This window comes from Brassica napus, chromosome C2 (genome assembly GCF_020379485.1).
Source record: "Brassica napus cultivar Da-Ae chromosome C2, Da-Ae, whole genome shotgun sequence".
Classification (NCBI taxonomy): Eukaryota; Viridiplantae; Streptophyta; class Magnoliopsida; order Brassicales; family Brassicaceae; genus Brassica; species Brassica napus.
In genome coordinates this window covers 47,416,306-47,436,318 of record NC_063445.1, presented here as the reverse complement: position 1 = coordinate 47,436,318, position 20,013 = coordinate 47,416,306, and the positions used below count along the sequence as shown (strand labels likewise).

Here is a 20,013-nt window from a genome sequence, read left to right as displayed (position 1 = left end):
AACGAAAAAAAATTAATTTTGTTTCTAACAGAATGACTTTGAATTCATTTTAGCTGCACAATTACGTTTTGAATTAATTAAACTCGCGAAACAGCTTATATTATATAGATCATTTGGCGAAAAAGTATTTGAGTAATCATAAATCGTGTTCATATCCCAAAGAGAAAAAGACACTATCCAACAACTGTTCTTTTGCTTTATTTTTTCTACCGTTGACTGTATTAGTACAATCTCTTCTTCATCTTCTAAAACTATCCACTGCTTTTTAACTTTATCTTCCAAATTCTATTGTTTTATTTGAATTTACTTTCACTTTCCACACACAACACCAAGATAAATAGGCAACCATATAGGTTTTCGTTTTACAAAACACTCAGCAAATCATTCAGAAAGAAAAAAACACAAAACATGAGTGAGCTTCTCTACTCTTTACCCACTTGGGATCTACATAACCTTGGATCACTCTTCAAGCCTGACTTCAATCCTGGTATCTACATAGATATATGTTATTTATCTCTCTCTCTCTGCTAAATTATATATATCTTTGTATAGACGTGCATGTAGTTATTTACGATTATGCGATGAAAAATATAGAAGTGAAATGTGTGTTATAAATTTACTCAGAAAAAAAAATGTGTGTTATAAATTGCAGATGCATGTGGATACATAAATGGATCGCCGCAACATATTTACAGATCACCGGAGATGGATTATTCCGACGTCTCCACAGGTTACCTTGAGGACGCACTTATCGAGTCTTGTGAGAGAAGCAAAAGAAGACGTCTTTTGTTCGAGGATCCATCAAAATCTCTTAACGATGGCTACTTATCGCAGGTTTGAGTTTGATAATTTATTTTATTATATCTGTCTAATGATTTATTGAATTATTTCCTAATATTCTATACATATTCTCCTTGATTATCATTTCCAAATGATTTTGTAATATAAATTAAATTTAAAAATGTTGATCGTTGAAAATGCAGAACGATTGGGGCCTGCATAAGAGTTATAGCTGTTTGGAAAGTCAGTTTGTCACTCCACCTGTTATCACAGGTGAGACCTACTTTATTATGTTTTTATACTTTTTTTTTGAAGAAACTAATATTTTAACTAATTGTCGGATTTTTACCAAAAAAAGAAAAAAAAAACTAATTGTCGGATCTTTTTCCCAAAAAACTAATTGTCGGATAGTAAAATAATTTTTAAAAAATCAGCAGGATGATGTTATTTATTTTATTTTAGTTTTTTAATAAAATGTTAAATTTTATTCAAAAGAAAATCAGCAGGATGATGTTATTCTTTTACTGGGATGACTTTTGAATAGTTCTAAAATTTGAAATAACAATGCATTTCTAAATTCCGCAATAAAAAATAAAGGAAATAATTTCATGCGGTCCATATGACAATACGTGTTTAGAAGTTAGTTTGCTGGATTTCTAGCCAACACGTCGATTCTATTTGCAAACTTTATGGTCTCATTTCAAAGTAACCTACTAACATAAAACTTGTTGATTAATCTTCTGATGTACAGATGAACGTACGAAAGGAAAACGTAGCCTTGAGGAGCCGATAATGACCGAGTCTCCCGATTTTTCTGTTTCTCCTGACAAAATCTATCTCCGAGAAAAATCTAAAACCGAACCATCTTCGTCTAATTGTAGTAATAAGAACAAAATACTAGTCTATCCATTTGGATTGGTGAAACCAGGTGGTCGAGAAGAAGACATAACCCTAAATGACGTAAATAAGAGGATTCTAATGCCACCGGCTCGACCTGTTCGACATCCCGTTGGAGACTTTGCCTCTAGACCGTGCATCTCGACACATGGGCCAGGTCTCTCCGGTAAAACCGTGGTGGCTCTTACTAGGATCCAAACACAAGGAAGGGGTACAATTACCATAATCAGAACTACGGGGTGAATTATTTAATATTAATTAGTAGTCAGTTGTGGTTGTATGTGTAATATAATTGAGGTTAATTGTAGAATAGAAAGCCAAAGTAATCATTGGCTATGAGAGAAACTTTCAAATTTTGTAAAAAGAAAATAGGGAGGTAAACTTCGAAAAATGCTGTACAATATAACCGGTGGATTTTTCAGATATGAACACTCACATTACCTTCTTGAATTTCTTGATATTGATATTGAGTTTTTAAAACTTTTTTATCATATTTTCCAAAACATGTTATTTATAAAAAGAATTATCACAGGCTAAATATTTAAAGTATGATACGTACAAAAGAATAAAGAAAAAAACAAAGAACAATTAAATAAAGCAAAAGATGAAATTCTAAAATGAAAAAAATAAAAGAGTAAAAGGTTAAAAAGATAAATAATATGATATATTTAAATGTTTTTGGTTAAATATTGTTATTTGTTAGTTATAAACAATTCTTAATGATTTTTAATTATAAATTATTGATACTCTGTTTTGGAACTCACCTTAGTATAACATAACAACATATTAATTACAAGAAAATATAAAACTCTCGAGTCTAGAATTAATGACTAGAAGAAAATATCAGAATTTTATCGAATGAGGTCAGTACTCTAGTGTTGAAATAAAGTTCGCTAGTGTTTGACAAAAGATGAAAGTTCGTCAGTATTATAATAGCCTCATCTCGTTTAGGTCCAATTTTTATCAGCTTTAGATCACCACCGTTGTTTGATGTATATATTGACGAAACCAAACGACGAGGATCAAAGCTCATGACGTCGTGGGTTTTTTTTTTCATGACGTCGTGCTTGTGTTATGCTACGTATGTCGGCATGAGTTAATACGACAAACAAAAATTGTATAAGAAAAGTGGTATGTGACCTATATCCATATTGATAGTGCATGCATGTGTCTCATCGTGGATTTGGTTAAAAGTTAAAACTAGTGATATTTTTGTAATACATTAGCTACTAACATTTTTTTCTTCTTATACTTGAAGACCTTGAACCGAATGCAAAGACTACTTGTCTACTCCAACGTATCCGAAAAGTCGGTTATTATTTTATTTTTATTTTTGCTAAGAAAACCGGTTATTATTTGAAACGTTAATATTAGCTAAACATGCCAAACTCGTATAAAGAATTACGTGAATTTATATTTTTCAACTCTGAGATACATTATTACACAACTGGTCATCATAAGAGTTCGACGGTTAACCATATTTTGTTTCTAATGCGAACATGACTTATAGTTCAAAAAGAAAACTAACATAAGTTTTGACGTCATTAGGAAAATAAACTCAACGCGCCCCCAATTTCTCTCTCAACCCTAACTTTCGAAACTTTTTTTTTTTGGATCCGATCGCCTCTCCGGCGCGTTCGGCGCTGTGAGAGGGTTTTTGCCGACCCCGCCATATCCAAATCCATCTCCGGCGTGAAGGTTTGTCGGTGAGTGATTCTGTTTCGGGTCGTCGTCTTCGCAGAGGACGTCGTTAGATTCGTCGAAGCTGAGAGGGTTTTGCGATGCGGTGCCTCTAGCGACTGCCGCCGCTTCATCCTCCTCACCACCGAAGCAATCTCCTCCCCCGACACCTAAATCTTTTCGCAGGACTGGAAGAAAAGATCGCTTTTTGCCGCTACCTTCAAAGGCTATCCGGGTACGCGTCGTCTGAGCTAGAGGTCTCGGGACCTCGGACTGAATGCGATAGGGTCATCTCTGTCACTCCGTTGAGTCAAGATTAGGCGATTAGCTACTGAGTGATGCATTAACTTAGCTCCTCTCCCCTCCTTTGTTGTTGGTATTGGCGTTTCTTGTTAGTATGGATTGGTATTGCAGATTTAATTGAGTTGGGTTGTGGAGGTTCTTCGTTTCCTTGGAGCTCTTGGTAACACTTTGCAGTTGGAGGAGGTAGTAAGACTCGGGAGTTGGTGATGCTGCCCCTTTCTCTGTACCGACTTAGAGGGCGAGTGCGGTAGAGTTAGTTGAGCGCTATTAAGCACCCGTAGTGTGTGTTGTCCCGTCTTTTGCTGAATCCGAGTTTAGTTCTTTCCCAGCCCGGACCTAGAGGACTGTCCTTGAGCGGAATCGTTTCTGTCTCTCGGAGTAAAGCAAGTTGTGCAGGCAGCCGTTGAATCCGCTTCCTACTAGTGTTATGTTCCTTGCGTTCTAGTTTCTCGGGTCTCTCCTTTCAAGCCCGTCTCGGCTCAACCTTCCATCCGGCTACTACAAGCTTGTATCGATACTTGAAGTCCTGTTCGCTCCAAAGCAGAACGGTTTCAAGTTCGATTGATTTCTGCTTCCATGTTTTTTACCTTTTTTTGCCTTGGAAGTATGTTTTAAAGGTTTTACAGTTTGTTCATCACATCTTGTAAACCTCAACAATTCATTTTTGAAATGATATTTACAATTTAGCAAAAAAAAAAAGTTTTGACGTCATTTCAGTGGAGTCGGGTCCATTTGTTTGACAACCAACCTATTAAAGAAAGAAAACTTGACCGTAGCCAAAGGGGAAAAAAAGAGAGGAGAAAATGAGCAGAAATTGGGTTTCAAATTGGCAGCAAAGGGTAAACATGAATTGAATACAATAAGAATTTGGTTTCAAATTGGCAGAAATTGTTAAACAAATTTTATTTTTGTAAGAAACCGGAAAACCGAATTTACATAAACGATTAAATAAAAATGATGTTAAGAAAATAGAGAATGAAAGACGACAAAAAATGGTTTTGTAAACATTACTAGTCGAGATATGATATCTATTTATTTAACTTTTTATATTATCTCCGTAAATGTGATGAATCATAGCGGATATGAGTTTTTAGATAAAACCATGATAGACTTTCATGCGAGACTCATGAACAGTCCTACAAACTATAATACTAGCTACAAACACTCTCAAATTAGAAACTTACATTGGGATATTTTTGTTGGTTTATAATAAGAAAAGTATTGGTGAAGAAAGAGAGACTGATATTTAAAGAGACGAGGAGCGACTTTCCATAACGGTTGCAGAACGTGTGTGCATGTTATCAAAGATTTTGCGAAGATCTCAGGAAGTTTATGTTATAAAAAATTATTCCCCAAGATTCGTTTACTCTCTCTTATTGTTTAAAAATCTCAGCGAGAGGGCAAATTTGTGTGACATATTTTTTTCTTTTGAGACAAACTACTTGTCGTTTTAAAACGAAATACATGTTGTTTTTGGGTACATATTAGTTTTCCATTTTGAATCAAAATCTGATGTATAGTCTTGTATTAAGGCAACATGTATAGACTTTAACTGAAGCAGTGGGTACAATTATTATACTCCAACTAACTAACGAAAACAAACCCAGTCTTTGTCTAAAGAGTTCATTATGGATCTTTGAATCTGTCTAAAAACTAAATTCAAATCCGTGGGTACAACTTATGTTTCAGTGAATCAAAATCCGCCACTATCTTTGTCTTAAGACTTCACTCAAGCTGTGGGTACACAGTTGACTTACACATTTTCTTTAGTCTAAAGACTTCATTAAAATCCGTGGGTAGAGGGGGTGTTCCTTCCAACCAACCAAAACATGGTCCATAGTCTTTGTCGTAAAGGATCTGTTTTTAGAGCTCCAGCCTCCGTCTAAAGACTAAACTTAAATTAATCAAAAACTGTCCTATAGTCTTTGTCTAGAGACTTCATATAAAGTTGGGGGTACATTTCAGTGAATCCAAATCCGATCAGTGTTTTACTTCATCATAAGCTGTGGGTACATTTCAACGAATTCAAGCCAACCAGTCTTGTCTAATGACTTCACTATAAGCTGTAGGATTGATGTATTATGTAGATGTACGAGTTGACTTCTTTTATTTAGGGTTAAGAACCCCATATTTATAGTAGAAGTCGTGCATTTCTCTTACGATTAGGAAATATTCACTATATTCATATAATATTTTCATTTATCTTGAAGATAACCATATATATTAGAATACTTCCATTTTCCCTTGGATTTAAGGAGATCCGACCATATCATGAAATATGTGGATGTTCATATTTATCTGAAATTTTTCATCTTTAACCGGAGGCAAGAAGAATCATCTTACCCGGAACCCGGAAGTCGGAACACGGAGGCAGGAAGCCGGATGCCGGAACCAATATATCGGCATCCTTCTCTAACCTGAAGATTCTTGCTCCCGGATTAATTTCCCCCAATACTATTTACCTTTATAGTTTAATCATGTTAGGCAGAAGAGAACCAGAGATCGGTAAACCTATGTTGGATTCTCTCGGATGGAACATCAACAAAAGCCTGGAGAACAATGGCTCGAAACACATAAAAAACAATCCACAGAGTTAGAGTATTAGACCAAATTTTTACTTGGAAAACTACAACACCACATGAGCAACTATAACATGTCATTGCTACATCATTGACAATCGATATGACACATGTTAGCTAGTGTTACAAGCAAATGATCAAGTTTGTTTTCTTCGTTTTAGTAGAATATGTATCCTCATCCTCTCTGTTTTCTATTTCGCGTTTCATAATAAATTATAGTCATGAATATTCTTTGACAAAAACCAACAAGAAATAGAAGCTACATTTACTGTATAATATTGGTAACTTAACCGTGACTAAGAATAAATATAAACCACTTCAAACAGGAAAAAAATCAATATCTAGATCAACATATGCGACAACTCAAGTTTCTAATTCCCCTAAACAATACACACTGATATGAAGATCATGTCTGAAGTAACATGAAATTAACTCCAAACACGAACACACAATCTCACAAATAAACTTACAAATCCGGCAAAGAGCGGATCCCCCTAGCTAGTAATAAGACTAACTTACACCAAAAAATTAGCTTTTAAGCGGAGGATCGTGTAACGACCCGCTCTCGGAGTATTTTTATTTTCGAAAGAAATGGATCGTATGAGGTTTTGTTCTGCAAGGAGCTTGATTTTTGAAGTTTGGAAACACTTATATTCGTGAATGTTGGGATGAATAGGTTAAAATTTGATTAAGTGTCGGATGTTCAGTGAGCACAGGAGATATTTTTGTATCTAGCAGTGACGATCATGTAACAATCGAGCATATGTAAGGAAGCAACGGAACCGAAAAACCAGTTAAGGAAAGTTTGGCTATTGGAAAATGCAAGTTCTAAGTAGGACAAGTTCAACTAGATATTGCTGCGGGATTACAAGAAAGGCAAGTCGGGTCTGCAGGAATCAGATTAGGAAAATATCGTAGAGAAGATGGAGATCTTTGATATCACTCAAATTACTCTAAGGAATAAATTACTCTCTCAAATAAGAGGTTCAGTTGTAGTACTTAGGGATCAAATTCACAATGAGCTAGGGAACCTAATAAATCTAATCAGATTGGTTAAGCTAGATTGATTTTATGTTTAAATGTAAATAGCAGGTTTGTGAGCAAAGTAATTGCTCCATTGATTGATTGAGATTTTGGTACTTAGATGAAAGTAGCTAGATTTAGAGCTTTTATTCAGGAAATCAGGATTATAATCCTACATATGCTTAATAAGTTGCATGCATGATATTGTAGAGCTCAACACTTATAAACAAACCACTAGGCTCAGAATCAACACCTTAGACAGTTCTAGTCTCAGAAGCACACTATACCATATCCTAGTCTAGCAACCAAGTTCATCTAGTCAACAACTTAGCAAATCATGTCTGACAATCCCCTCTACGAACCTCAATTTTTACATAAATAAAGTGTAGCTTTTACCTTGGGAGTATCGATCACAGGATGTAAGGATGCTCAAACAAGTATCTGGACCTGCAGGTAAACAATAGTTCTTATCCTTTCTCTCTACTAATTTTTTCTCTCAGTCAAAGTTTGCTTATATTGCAAGATCATTGACCAAGATTGGACAGGCTTCCATGAATCAAGCTTTAGTAGTTGTACCCACCAAAGCATGTTCACTTCTTTTTGACCTATATCCTAGGATTATTTGTGAATCAAGCCTTAATGGTTGTATCCACCAAGTCATGTTCTAATCCTTTACCTATAGAATTCTTATGAAACAAGCCTTAATGGTTGTACCCATTAAGTCATGTTCGAATCTCTTCCTAATAAATATATCTATATTATATATATATATATATATATATATTAGATAACTATATCTATAATTTTATCTATATATCGAAATTAGAGAGAGAAATGGTGATAAATCTACACAAGGCTTTACCTTCCAGACTTGTTTGAAGAATCCAATCTCATGTATACCAAGCCCCAAGACAAGCAGAGTTGAGCTCAATTAGGTTGGAGGTCAGCTTTGGTTCCTTCAAACACTCTCAGCAAGTGTAACATAGTGGACATGTTGATCCACTTTGGTAGCTTTAGTACTATCTACAACTAGTAAGTCTAGAATGGTGTGGTTAGATAACAAGCAAAATCAATAAGTTCATCATCCCCTTCTTGACTCAGTAAAAACTTTTTTTTTAAACATTTTAATAAGACTCGTGAATAAACTACTATCAGTAAACCTCCCCCCAGACTTAAACAACACTGTCCCTAGTGTAAATCCAGTCGGAGTTATGGTGATAACTAAATCATAAGGACTAAATGTAACAAGTTAGAACGATATACCAGACCGGAATGGATGTCGATCGATGTAAAGGTGTTGATATCGGTCGCGGCAGGTGATGTTCTGTCGATCGATGTCGGCAGTGTTTCGTCGGTCGATACTCACGGCAATCGTCTACTCAGATCTCTTTTTTTTATGACGTGCAATAATTAAAAACCAACATAAATACTAAATTAATAAAAACTAATTAAATATTATATATTAGTGGGTTGCCTCCCACTCAGCGCTTTGTTATAGTCATTTAGCTTGACTTTGGAGGTGATTTGGCTAGTAATGATGAAAGCTGGAGCTTGATGGGAAACAAGTGTCCATCTCTTCTCTGCGCTTGTTGAACCATGTACCAGTGAAGTCTCGCATTGCTTCATCTCCTCTGTTCCATTTGTCCTTCATTGTTGCAGTTGTGTTCTCTAATTCCTGCAATCTGTCTCCAAGACTCTCAAGGTTGAACTGATGTCTCATAAGTGTGGCGTAAGTGTCAGGTGAGATCTCCTCTCCATGGTTGTGTGTATCAGACGTGTCTGATTTCACCTTTGGTACTAGCCTGCCTCGGTTTGTAGCTTCGTCGGCCGATGTATGTCTTTGATTGTCGGTCGATTTGTTGTTGCGTCTGTCGATCGATGCTGATGCTTCTGGTCGACGAGCGATGCATCTCTAAATCTCTACTATCTCCCTCTGTATTGCTTCTATCTGAGAAGTTAAAGAACTCATTGTAAGGTCCATTGGGAAATATATGTCATCACATCTCCTATCAAGCCTCTCTTCTGTTGTTTCCAGAGTTCTGTAGATCTCTTCTACCAACTGATCAATCTCTGCTCTGGTGTGAAAATCTGGTTCAGACTTCATTGGATGTGAGTTTCGTGGGTCATCGTCGATCGATGTTGGGTGATGTCTGTCGATCGACGCTGGTGCGGTTCCTTCGGCTGCACGCTGTGTTTGGATCCTGGCGATGTCTTGCCTCATCTCCTCCATGCATGTAGTCAACCAACTGACGCTATCGTTCAGTGGATAGTAGACACCATCAAGCTTCATCTGGTTCATTCTTTTCTTGGGTTTGACAGACTCCATAGAACATCTCATTGATCTCGTCCTTGGCGTAGATCTCTGGTACCAACTTGGTCTGTGTGAATGAGCTAGCATGTTCTGGAAGACATATGTAGCTGTACTCATCTCTTGAAGATCTCTCCAGAAGACTACTGATATCATCCTTGGATACTCTGATGATGTGTCAGTCTACATCTCTGGCATGTCCCTGATCATCTCTGTAGACTTCATACTCATCTCTCTCTTCCCAGTAGAATCTCCTAGTTCCATAACGGTCATAGGCTCTTTTTCCAAATTCTGGACGTCTGTCGATCGATGAAGGGATGTCAACGTCGATCGACGGTTGAGTAGGATGTCTATACTTCTGCTTGAGACGATTGTCTATGCCACCAGCTGTGTCATAGAACTCGTTTGTAACCCTCAGTTGATGTGCTGGACTGTTGCATTGTTGCGTGAAGATATTATCTGCTCCATTAGCCATCTGAAGGATGTCTGCAATGTCCTCTCTGGATATTTGCAGTGCATGTCCATCTATTGCTCTTGCATAGCCATCTGGGTCCCTGAAAATACCAAACTCATCTTGTGTTAGATACTGATTATCATAATTAGGTTTTTCACTTACAGTGGATGGTGGTTTCGGACGGATGTCGATCGATGATTGATGTTTGTCGTCGATCGACGGGCGGTTGATTCTCGAGTAAGGATGGCTGAAATGTGTTCTTTCCCAACAGGTTTCTGCTTGGTGTTGATCTGCTACATCTTTGGATGTTGAGAAGTTCCTCATATGTGAAACCCTCATGAATTTCATCTGCTTCTTGCTCATGTACTGCCGTTTCTACTGCATAGCTTTCATGATGGTGATCATCTGCCCAACTTCCAATTGAGTAATCTCCTTCTCGTACACGGTCGACTCCAGTGTCGATCGATGGATAGTAGGCAATGTCGGTCGATGTTTGTTTTCGGCTTGTCTGATGAAGATGAGTGTCGATCGATGTTGAGTTGGTTTTGTCGATCGATGGTGCATTCGTTTTCCAAGAGAAATGATGGAGAAGTCTATATTCCTCATCAAGAATGGTTATGTACTCTATAGCTCTTTCCTCCTCATAATCTTCATCATACTCCTTTGTATGCATGGTGTCTTTGGTGTGTGCTGCCATGGAGGGATTGTATTAGTCGTTCTCATAATTGCGTGGACTACTGTCGACCGATTCTTCCTTTGGATTGTCGATCGATTTCTGGTGGGCAATGTCGATCGATGCGGCGGTGTGAGTTTCGATCGACGCCGAATATTCTGTCTCATACTCAGCTCCACATTGGCATGCTGCGATGAGTCCTGGATCATCGATTCTTCTGGAGGACGCCTGTGACTTCTTGACAGGAATGGGGTTGTAGTGGACATGTGGATCTATGAGCGTCAGACACAACTGGTTGGTTTGCATGTTACACACTGCTCCTACTGTTGACAAGAATGCTCTCCCAAGTAAAAGAGAAGAGTTCCAGTTTAGCTTGATATCCAAGACATGGAAATCAACTGGAACCAGGGCATTACCAATCTGCACCTCTAGGTCTCTTACAATTCCTCCTGAGCTCCTCTGAGAACAATCCACAAAAGTGAATGACTCCTTGGAAAGCTCCACCTTCAGACCCAGATGGTCTGCCATAACTCTAGGTAGGATGCTGACTGAAGCTCCTGTGTCACACAAGGCATGTGGGAATTCAATACCCTTCACCGTACATGATATTGCAAATTTCCCAGGATCATTCTTCTTCTTCTTCTTCAGTGTGATCCTATTATTCATCTTTTCTCTGGCCTCATAGAACATTCTCCTAATGCCCTCTTCAGTATCTCTGGTATCTCTGAAGAACATTCACAATATGTGGGTAAAATAGGCCTCCTCGAATGGTTTTTCTAATGGAATCCTGAAGACTCTCTTTTGGAGACTTTCCATCTCCTTATCATTAGCTTCCCTTTTCAGATGATTAGCAACCTTTCCTTTTCTTTTCCTCAAGGTTCTCCCCATAGGAGCCTTATCAACTTCCATTGGCTCTGCTGCATCATCTGAATGTGGACTGGTGTCCTCTGGTGGGTTATCTGAAGGTTTGGGTTGTGGCATGAGTGCATTTAGACGGGCGACGTCTATCTTTGGCATCTGCACTCGGTACGCGAGAGGTGTACGGCGATCGATGGGAGCTGGAGGTTGTCGATCGATTGCGGTCTCTCTCTGTCGATCGATGGCAGGACCAGTGTGTCGTTCGATATTGACATAAACAGGGCTGCGCGGATGTGGGTGTCTTGCTGCGAACTACTCGTGAGTCATAATCCTCACGGCATTGCAAGATGTGGTCGACTCCGTAGGCGTCGTTGATCGATGCTTTGGAGAGCCTGTCGGTCGGTTTTGATTAAAGTCTGTCAATCGATGTTCGAAGCCTAGCGTCGATCGACACCAATGCGATCCACCGAAGATCATCGAGCTTTCCACTTCGAAATCTCCTTCTTGCAGCTTCTCCTGCTTCACCACTTGCCAAAAATCATCATCTATGATGGCATTCACGTGGTGCTTCATCACATCATCTCCTACCCCTCTTGTTAAGGTTTATTGTCTCTTAACAGCTTCTCCTGTCTGAACAACTTGCATCTCCAGCTTCTTCACATGAGTGCTCAGAGTCTCAAACTTTGTGCTCAGGTTGGTGTAGACAGAATCAATCTTCCCATTGAAGTCCACCGTCATGCTTTGCTGTCCCTCAAGAACCTTATCAATCATGGCTTCAATCTTGCTCTCTTGAGTAGGTGGTGGTGGCTTCTGGTAGAATGAGTTTTCATAACTCATGTTGTTGTTGTAGGGTTTCTGGTTCTGTGAACCTTGGTTGAAATTACTTCTCTGTCCATAGAAGTTTCCATTCTGGTTTCCAGACCTCTGAAATCCAGTTCCACCAATGAAGTTCACATCTTCTTCTACTTCTGCTCTACCCTCTGTGTCTTAAGCTTCTACATCCTCAACTAGGCAAGCTTGCTTTCTGAGAAGCTTGTGAACATTGTCCAGCTTTGCCTTCACCTCATCCATCTGGTCATTCCTAAGGATGGTTGTAGATCTCTTCCTCTTAAAATCAGTGTTCTTGGTGTTGTTGCTGGATGCCAAGTTCTCAATAACTCTCACAACCTCCTCTGGATTCCTGGTATTGAAGTTCCCATCGCTGGAAGCATCAAGAGCCATCTGGTACTGCACTGCGATGCCTTTGAAGAAAGTACTGCATAGTTGTACTTTGTTGAATCCACGGTGTGGACAATCTCTCTGATAAGACTTGAATCTGATCCATGAGCTTCTGAATGATTCTGCAGGCTCCTACGCAAATGTAGCAATCTTGCTCCTCAAGTCTTCAGCACGCGCTTCATCAAAGAAGTTGCATAGGAATACATTCTTGATGTCGCTCCAAGACGTGAGAAATCCTGGTGGTAACTGCTTAAGCCAGTGTGAAGCCTCTCCAGCAAGTGAGTACTTGAAGAGTAGGTAGTCCTCAGAGACTCCCTCTACTTTAATAGCAGATATGAGATCCTCGAACCTCTCCAGATGGTCTATAGGATGCTTGTGAGATAACCCTTAGTAGGGTCTCTATCCCACGAGTGTGTAGTCTTGCGGCTTCAACTCGAAATCCCCTCTCTGGATAGTTGGAGGACGAATAGCTGATCTGTTGGTGTAGAACTGATCTGGACGGTTGTAATCATCTAGCGTTCTGGGTCGAGTGGCCTCATCTACAGGTTGAGCAGCTCCTATAGCATCAGTCTCATGGATTGCAGCCCCCTGAGCATCTATCCTCTGACCTGCTGCATTACGCCGATGACCGATCTCCCTTATCATCACGTACAAGTATCGAAGTCGCAACCATGTCTCGCGGCTCAGTATCGATCGATGTTCGGACTGGAGTATAGATCGATGTCGGATGGAGAATGTCGGTCAACGAAAGAAGAGTGTCTTCGGTCGACGGTGGTGAGCGAGGGTCGGTCGACAAAACTGGTGTTTGGGTCGACGGTGGTTGACGAGAATCGAGCGACAAACTGTTGTTGTTGTCGATCGATGAGGAGAGTCTTCCTTTGCGGATTGAATGTTCCAAACATGCAGGGTCTGATGAGAATAACAGTTGAGTTTCCTTGTTGCTTCTGGTACTGCTGGGCATGTACCTGAAAAGACAAGAAAAAAATTTGTGTCAAAAAGTGGTTTTAAGAAGTAACCTAGACTAAACCAGACTAAATCTATAAGGCGATCAAAGCTCCCCGGCAACGGCGCCAAATTTGATATCACTCAAATTACCCAAGGAGTGAATTACTCTCTCAAATAAGAGGTTCAGTTGTAGTACTTAGGGATCGAATTCACAAGGAGCTAGGGAACCTAATAAATCTAATCAGATTGGTTAAGCTAGATTGATTTTATGTTTAAATGTAAATAGCAGGTTTGTGAGCAAAGTAATTGCTCGATTGATTGATTGGGGTTTTGGTACTTAGATGAAAGTAGCTAGACTTAGGGCTCTTATTCAGGTAATCATGATTATAATCCTACATATACTTAATAAGTTGCATGCATGATATTGTAGAGATCAACACTTATAAACAAACCACTAGGCTCTCACTTTCTAGGTTTGCCAATTGACCAGTGTCGATAGATGATTCTATAGGAATATCGATCGATACACTTTCTGAAACGTCGACCGATTATTCTATTGGAATATCGATCGACGCTTTTGGTCAAGCGTTAATGCGCGGGTTGAATGTGCTCACTAAGCTTACTAGATCAGGTCTCGCCTTACTCTTAGCAAGACTTAGCTCAATTAAGATGGTTTCAGGGTGAGATGCAAGCTATCGCTTATGTCTACAACTCCTAGGGCAAGTTCTAGGTAGCTAATCTAGAAACATACATTAATGACAATCCTAAAGATGAATATCACAACTTAGCAATCTATAGTTGGGGCTAATCCCTCATAACCTATTTAAACCCTAAATCTAACAAAGAGAACTACTCAGACATGGTCAAACAATTCATAACATCAATTAGATATAAAAACTGCATTAGATAAATAGATAGATATCAATGGAGTTCCAATCACAAATCTCTTTGGATCTTCTCTCCAATCTACTAAAAATCCTAAAAACCTTTTGCTGTGAAATCAGTAAAACAAGAAAGCACACTTTTGCCTCTAACATGTTGGCAAAGCTTATATAATTACGTGAAAACTCGTCAGGGGTAATCTTGTAAATAGGTGAAGACTTGAGCTATAAGTCAGCTGAGACCAAACGGGCTTTCTGCGCGCTTTGCTGTCGATCGATGTCACGAGGTGAACATCGATTGATTATTCCTCTTCAATGTCGACTGATGGTCGTGTTCGATGGTCATCTCAGATGCTTACTCCAAATATCTCCAAAATGCTCAAAAATCATCACTTTCCTCCAAATCACTCATGATCCTATAAATATACTAAATAGACTATATTATATAATAATTAGTGGTTAAAACACTTATAAACCATGGGTAAAAGTGGGTCAAATCCATGGTCTATCAATCTTTAAACTAACCAAATAAGGAAACTTACATTAAGTAACCGACTTGGTAAGCAAGTCCATTAATCTTATTAAAAGGGACTTTGGGTTCTTATTTATCTCCCAACCAAAAGAAAGGAGTCCTATAGAGAAGTCAGAGTAAGAACAAAATTCTAGAGAAAAAGGTCAACAAGGGAGGATCGAGCAAGGATGATGGCATGAATTCTCGTAGCAAAGTTCAGAGACTTCGATCTTTTAAGATAAATCAAGATGATTTGTGGCAATCCGATAGTAGGTGTTAAGCAAGTTTGATCATTATATTTGAGAGTATGCGAATGAATAATGTGGTTTATGGAAAGTTTGTTCATCGAAGTGATTTTTTAAGGTGAGAAAAACGTTTTTCGCATTGTTGAAATTTAGATTTTGTGTGATAATGGCATGGTTAGATCGAATTTTTATGTAAAGAACGCATAATTTAATCTAGACATACATGTATTTGCATGTTTAATGAAAAATGCTAAGGAACATATTAAGAAGGAGAAAAATAAGGAAAGTATGGGATTAAGCGAATGAACTCAAATAAGAAAATTATGTTTTGGTTTTAGGCCGTAAAAGATATTATGTTGGTATTTTGGTTTCGGGTCGTATGTTGGTTCAGCCGTAAGAGTAAATATTTGATCAACTAGGTTGCGTAACTTCGTTTTCTGTATTATTTATTTGGTTTCAGGACCATTGAGGCAAATGCGAGCTAAGACTGGCAACCAAGTTACGCATATAGAACATAATTTTTTGTTTTGATCAAACCTATCTTCATAAAACAAAACATAAAGAATGAAGTCACAAATTAACGTTGTTGTGAGGAGGAAACACCAAAGAAAACTAGTTAGGATAATAGTTACTTGAACGGTGGGAAGAGCCAATTTTCTCATCGCCGATGGAAAAGTACTCACCAAGGTCCCCTTTACGTGACTCGTACAATTTGTTCCTCTCCTTCGAGGAGAGACTAGCTCTTGTAAAAGAGGCATGACTAAAAATGAGTAAAATCCATGGTATATAGGTGTTTTAGGAACTATTTATTTGTTTTAGAGTCTTTTTAGTATATTTACAGGTTCAGGAGCGGTTTGGAGGAAACTGGTGATTTGGTGCATTTTAGAGATAAAATGAGAGGAAGCCCGTAGCTGACCATCAAACCATTCCGAAGGTCGACAAACAGAGACAAACATCGATCGATGCACATCTTGTGTCGTCGATCGACAGCGAAGCGCGCGAGACCCGACTAGGTTTCCAGCCGACTTAATTCCCAAGTCACACACATTTACAGAAATATCCCTGGCCGATTTTAACCTAATATTTATGTTCTCTGCCATCGTTCTAGGTAACACACGCTTTCATACTTTTCTACTTTTCGCAGCAAACAATACTTAGGGATTTTAGTAGATTTGGAGAGAAGATCCAAGACTCATTCAGAGATTTATATTGGAACTCCAGTATTTCTAACTCTATTCTATTTATTCATTTTATTCAGATTATGTTTATGAACTGCTTTGCTATGTCTGAGTAATTCACCTGTTAGATTTAAAGTTCAAATATGCTAGGAGGGATTAGCCCAAAATATAGAATTGCTAAGGTGATAAATATCCTTTAAAGAATTATGGTTAATGCTTGTGTTCTAGAGTAGCTAACTAGAACCTTGAACTTAGGATTGTGGACAACTATGACGGTAGGTTCTGCACCATAACTAATTCCTTTGTGCTAGTACTGCTAGAAACAAGCGAAAGCTGATTTAGACAATACTGGTGAACTTATCGATCAACTCGCTAAAGCATGTCTAAGAGAACATCGATTGACGTTCTTACCATAACATCGCTAGAAACAAGCGAAAGCTGATTTAGACAATACTGGTGAACTTATCGATCAACTCGCTAAAGCATGTCTAAGAGAACATCGATTGACGTTCTTACCATAACATCGATTGACGTTCGATCTGTATCAACAAGCGACAGCTGAGATATTGGACTTAGTCAATACATAAGAATCACATGCGAAAGCTGGATATCTTTACACTAAGTCGAGTTCTAGGATTGACAACCTAAGTATTCTACGCCCATGTAATCATGATTACCTGAATAGAAACCCTAGATCTAGCGCTTTCGAATAACTGTTTACAAACCTCAAACCAATCAACTGAACAACTGCCTTGTTCGCTTTACTTGCAATTTACTATTTTTTCATTATTTACCTAGCTTGATCAAAAACTGTTTAGATCTATTGTGTGCCCTAGCTCTTTGTGGATTCAATCCCTAAGTACTACAATTAAACCTCTTATTTGAGAGAGTAAAATCACTCCTTAGGATAATTTGAGTGATATCAACCGGCGACTTCTTATAGAAACTAGTACACACAACAAAGATGTCTCCTTCATGCTCCGTCATCAGCATTCTCCTAGTGAGATCTACCTGACGAAAGGCGATACATGGTTTCACTGGTAGAATTTTCCAGGTTTCTTTGGGCGGGTCGAAAGCCCCAAGAATGCCGCAGGTACTGAAACAATAGAAGATACCATTCGAGAAGACACAATAGTTCCATGTACGTCGACCAGGTAACTGGTTCTTAAATTCATGGGTGGTCCATACGGTTTCACCAGGCCGCCAAGTGTCAATCACAATATATGAGAGGATACTTGTATAGTCAAACGAGGTTACCAAAGAACTACTTGATGTAGGAGTGGCTGAGAAGGCTAAGCAACAACCAGTTGTAGGTGACAACTTGGGTAAGTATATGTGATCCCAGTTAAATCGGTTAAATAAGAATATAAAATAAGAAGGGGCACTTGTTACCACAAGTAACCAACCATCCCTAGAATAAGAGTATCCATAGTCCTTTAACTTTGGGAAATTTAGCTTATACGTTTGAGATTGTGATGGATAAAAAAATGTAGTGTCCCGGTACTCTCAGTGGATAAAAAAGCCAAGGGTGAGGCTGTAACTTCCTGACAGAAACAGCTGCTTCACACCATGTCTTGCAGACAGTGGAAGCTTGTATGTTGTCTTTTAAACCGAGGCAGGACAGTATCTGTTGCAGGAGCTCTGAGGGAATATTCATATTCCACATTCCTGTAATACACTTCTTTTTTTTATACACGATCTCTTTTAGCGCTTATACTTGTTTGAATCTAGAACTGTCAGAAACTAGTAAGAATGACGAGAACTCGTCGGTGGATCAGAGAATGTTCAGTCGAATGTTTTATTAGATCAGAGAATGTTCAGTCGGTTTACAAATAAGGAAATGTGCGGTGGAAATCAAATTGGCGAAAGCTAGTTCGCCGGAAAATACAAGTCGGCGAGAAAGAGAAAATGAAACTCTAGTTCTTGCCACTGAAAGTTTGTGTAGTCGATTTCGAATCCGCTTTTTGTTACCTCTACCCCTCCTTATATAGTCGATTGGTCGTCCTTCGGTGATCTAATCCACTTTTTTCAATGGGCTTTCGACTCGTTGGGCCGGACCGCTAAGTTAAGCCACCGAGTCGACTTCTTTTAGTCGCTCGTTCATGCGGCTAAAAGCAGTCTCGAGTCAAGCCGACAGATCAATCCGTAATCCGGCAAGCCGAGTCTCTTTCAAATGGTTATAGGCCACTGTAGGCCTTGTGGGAGGATTAGATCCATATCCAACAATAATGTGTCTGACAATTAGCAAAAGCAAGCAGAAAAAGAATGTTGACCTAAGCTTGTAGATAGCTTTAGTTATAAGTTATAGTTATCCTAATGAGATTAGGTTAGATTGAGAGTTATCTATAAGATATGTTTCCTAATGAGTTTAGGAAAGTTAAAAGTAGTATATAAGGAGATGTTATGATTGTGGCATAACTTATGAGTTTGAGTTTGAGTCTTTGAGAAGTAATTAATAAAGTGAGTACTTATTGAGACATTGAGCTTATACTCTTGATTCATAGTGTTACGATTCAATAGTTGGTATCAGAGCTTTATTGAAATCGTTAGACACAAAAAAAATCGAGATACTAAGGTTCTGAGAGGAATCAAAACATGGATGATAAGAGTTTAGCCGTGACGATAGGCAAACCAAAGGAAAGCCATCTCTCGACGATCAAATGTCCTATGCTCACCACCACTAACTACACGGTGTGGAGCATGAGAATGAAGGTAGCGCTAAGGGTGCATAAAGTGTGGGAAACGATAGACCCCGGGCTGGATGATAGTGACAAAAACGATATGGCGCGAGCACTGCTGTTTCAGTCCATACCAGAGAGTCTAATTCTACAAGTTGGTGATCTTGATACATCAAAGCTAGTATGGGATGCAATAAAAGCCAGGCATGTGGGAGCTGATAGAGTTCGAGAAGCAAGGTTACAAACACTCATGGACGATTTCAATAGACTGAAGATGAAAGACACGGAAACTATTGATGACTTCTCGGGAAAACTTGCGGAGATGGCATCAAAATCTTCAGCTCTAGGAGAAATCATCGAAGAATCTTAACTTGTGAAGAAATTCCTGCACAGTCTCCCAAGAAAGAAATACATTCACATCATAGCAGCCCTCGAACAAGTGCTTGATCTCAACACCACAAGCTTTGAGGACATGGTTGGTAGATTGAAAGCTTATGAGGAGAGAATCCAAGATGAGGATCCACAGGAAGAGTAAGGGAAGCTCATGTATGCCAATATGGATTATCAAAGCTCTCACGAAGGATATGGAAGAGCAAGAGGACAAGGCGGTCGAAACACCAGCAGAGGTAGAGGTCTAGGACGGTATAACAATCAGCGTGATTGGAAACAAGGGAGAGACACGTCGAGAGTAGTGTGCTTTCGTTGCGACAAAACCGGACATTATGCTTACCTGTGTCCTGACCGACTTCTCAAGCTTCAAGAAGCTCTAGAGAATGAGAATGAGAGCACGGAAGAAGCCGAG

General features: G+C 38.9%; 2 protein-coding genes and 1 pseudogene across 2 annotated transcripts; 2 read left to right on the top strand and 1 right to left on the bottom strand.

Annotated features, from left to right (window-relative positions):
• The first annotated feature begins 249 nt into the window (after window positions 1-249).
• On the top strand, window positions 250-2,127 carry BNAC02G34250D. Its single transcript, XM_013839847.3, has 4 exons — window positions 250-487; window positions 653-834; window positions 984-1,053; window positions 1,532-2,127. The coding sequence occupies exons 1-4, from the start codon at window positions 409-411 to the stop codon at window positions 1,918-1,920; spliced, it is 720 nt and encodes a 239-aa protein (XP_013695301.1). The 5' UTR covers window positions 250-408; the 3' UTR covers window positions 1,921-2,127.
• Window positions 2,128-15,237: 13,110 nt separating this feature from the next.
• LOC125582534 lies at window positions 15,238-18,615 on the bottom strand (annotated as a pseudogene).
• A 513-nt stretch (window positions 18,616-19,128) lies between these two features.
• LOC111203200 lies at window positions 19,129-19,581 on the top strand. The gene has a single exon (XM_022696711.1). The coding sequence runs from the start codon at window positions 19,129-19,131 to the stop codon at window positions 19,579-19,581; it is 453 nt and encodes a 150-aa protein (XP_022552432.1).
• Window positions 19,582-20,013: the final 432 nt, after the last annotated feature.

Coding starts and splice junctions, on each gene's coding strand:
- BNAC02G34250D (XM_013839847.3), top strand. CDS start 409: ATGAGTGAGCTTCTCTACTCTTTACCCACTTGGGATCTACATAACCTT. Junction 488..652: donor CAAGCCTGACTTCAATCCTG/GTATCTACATAG, acceptor TATAAATTGCAG/ATGCATGTGGATACATAAAT. Junction 835..983: donor ACGATGGCTACTTATCGCAG/GTTTGAGTTTGA, acceptor TTGAAAATGCAG/AACGATTGGGGCCTGCATAA.
- LOC111203200 (XM_022696711.1), top strand. CDS start 19,129: ATGGATGATAAGAGTTTAGCCGTGACGATAGGCAAACCAAAGGAAAGC.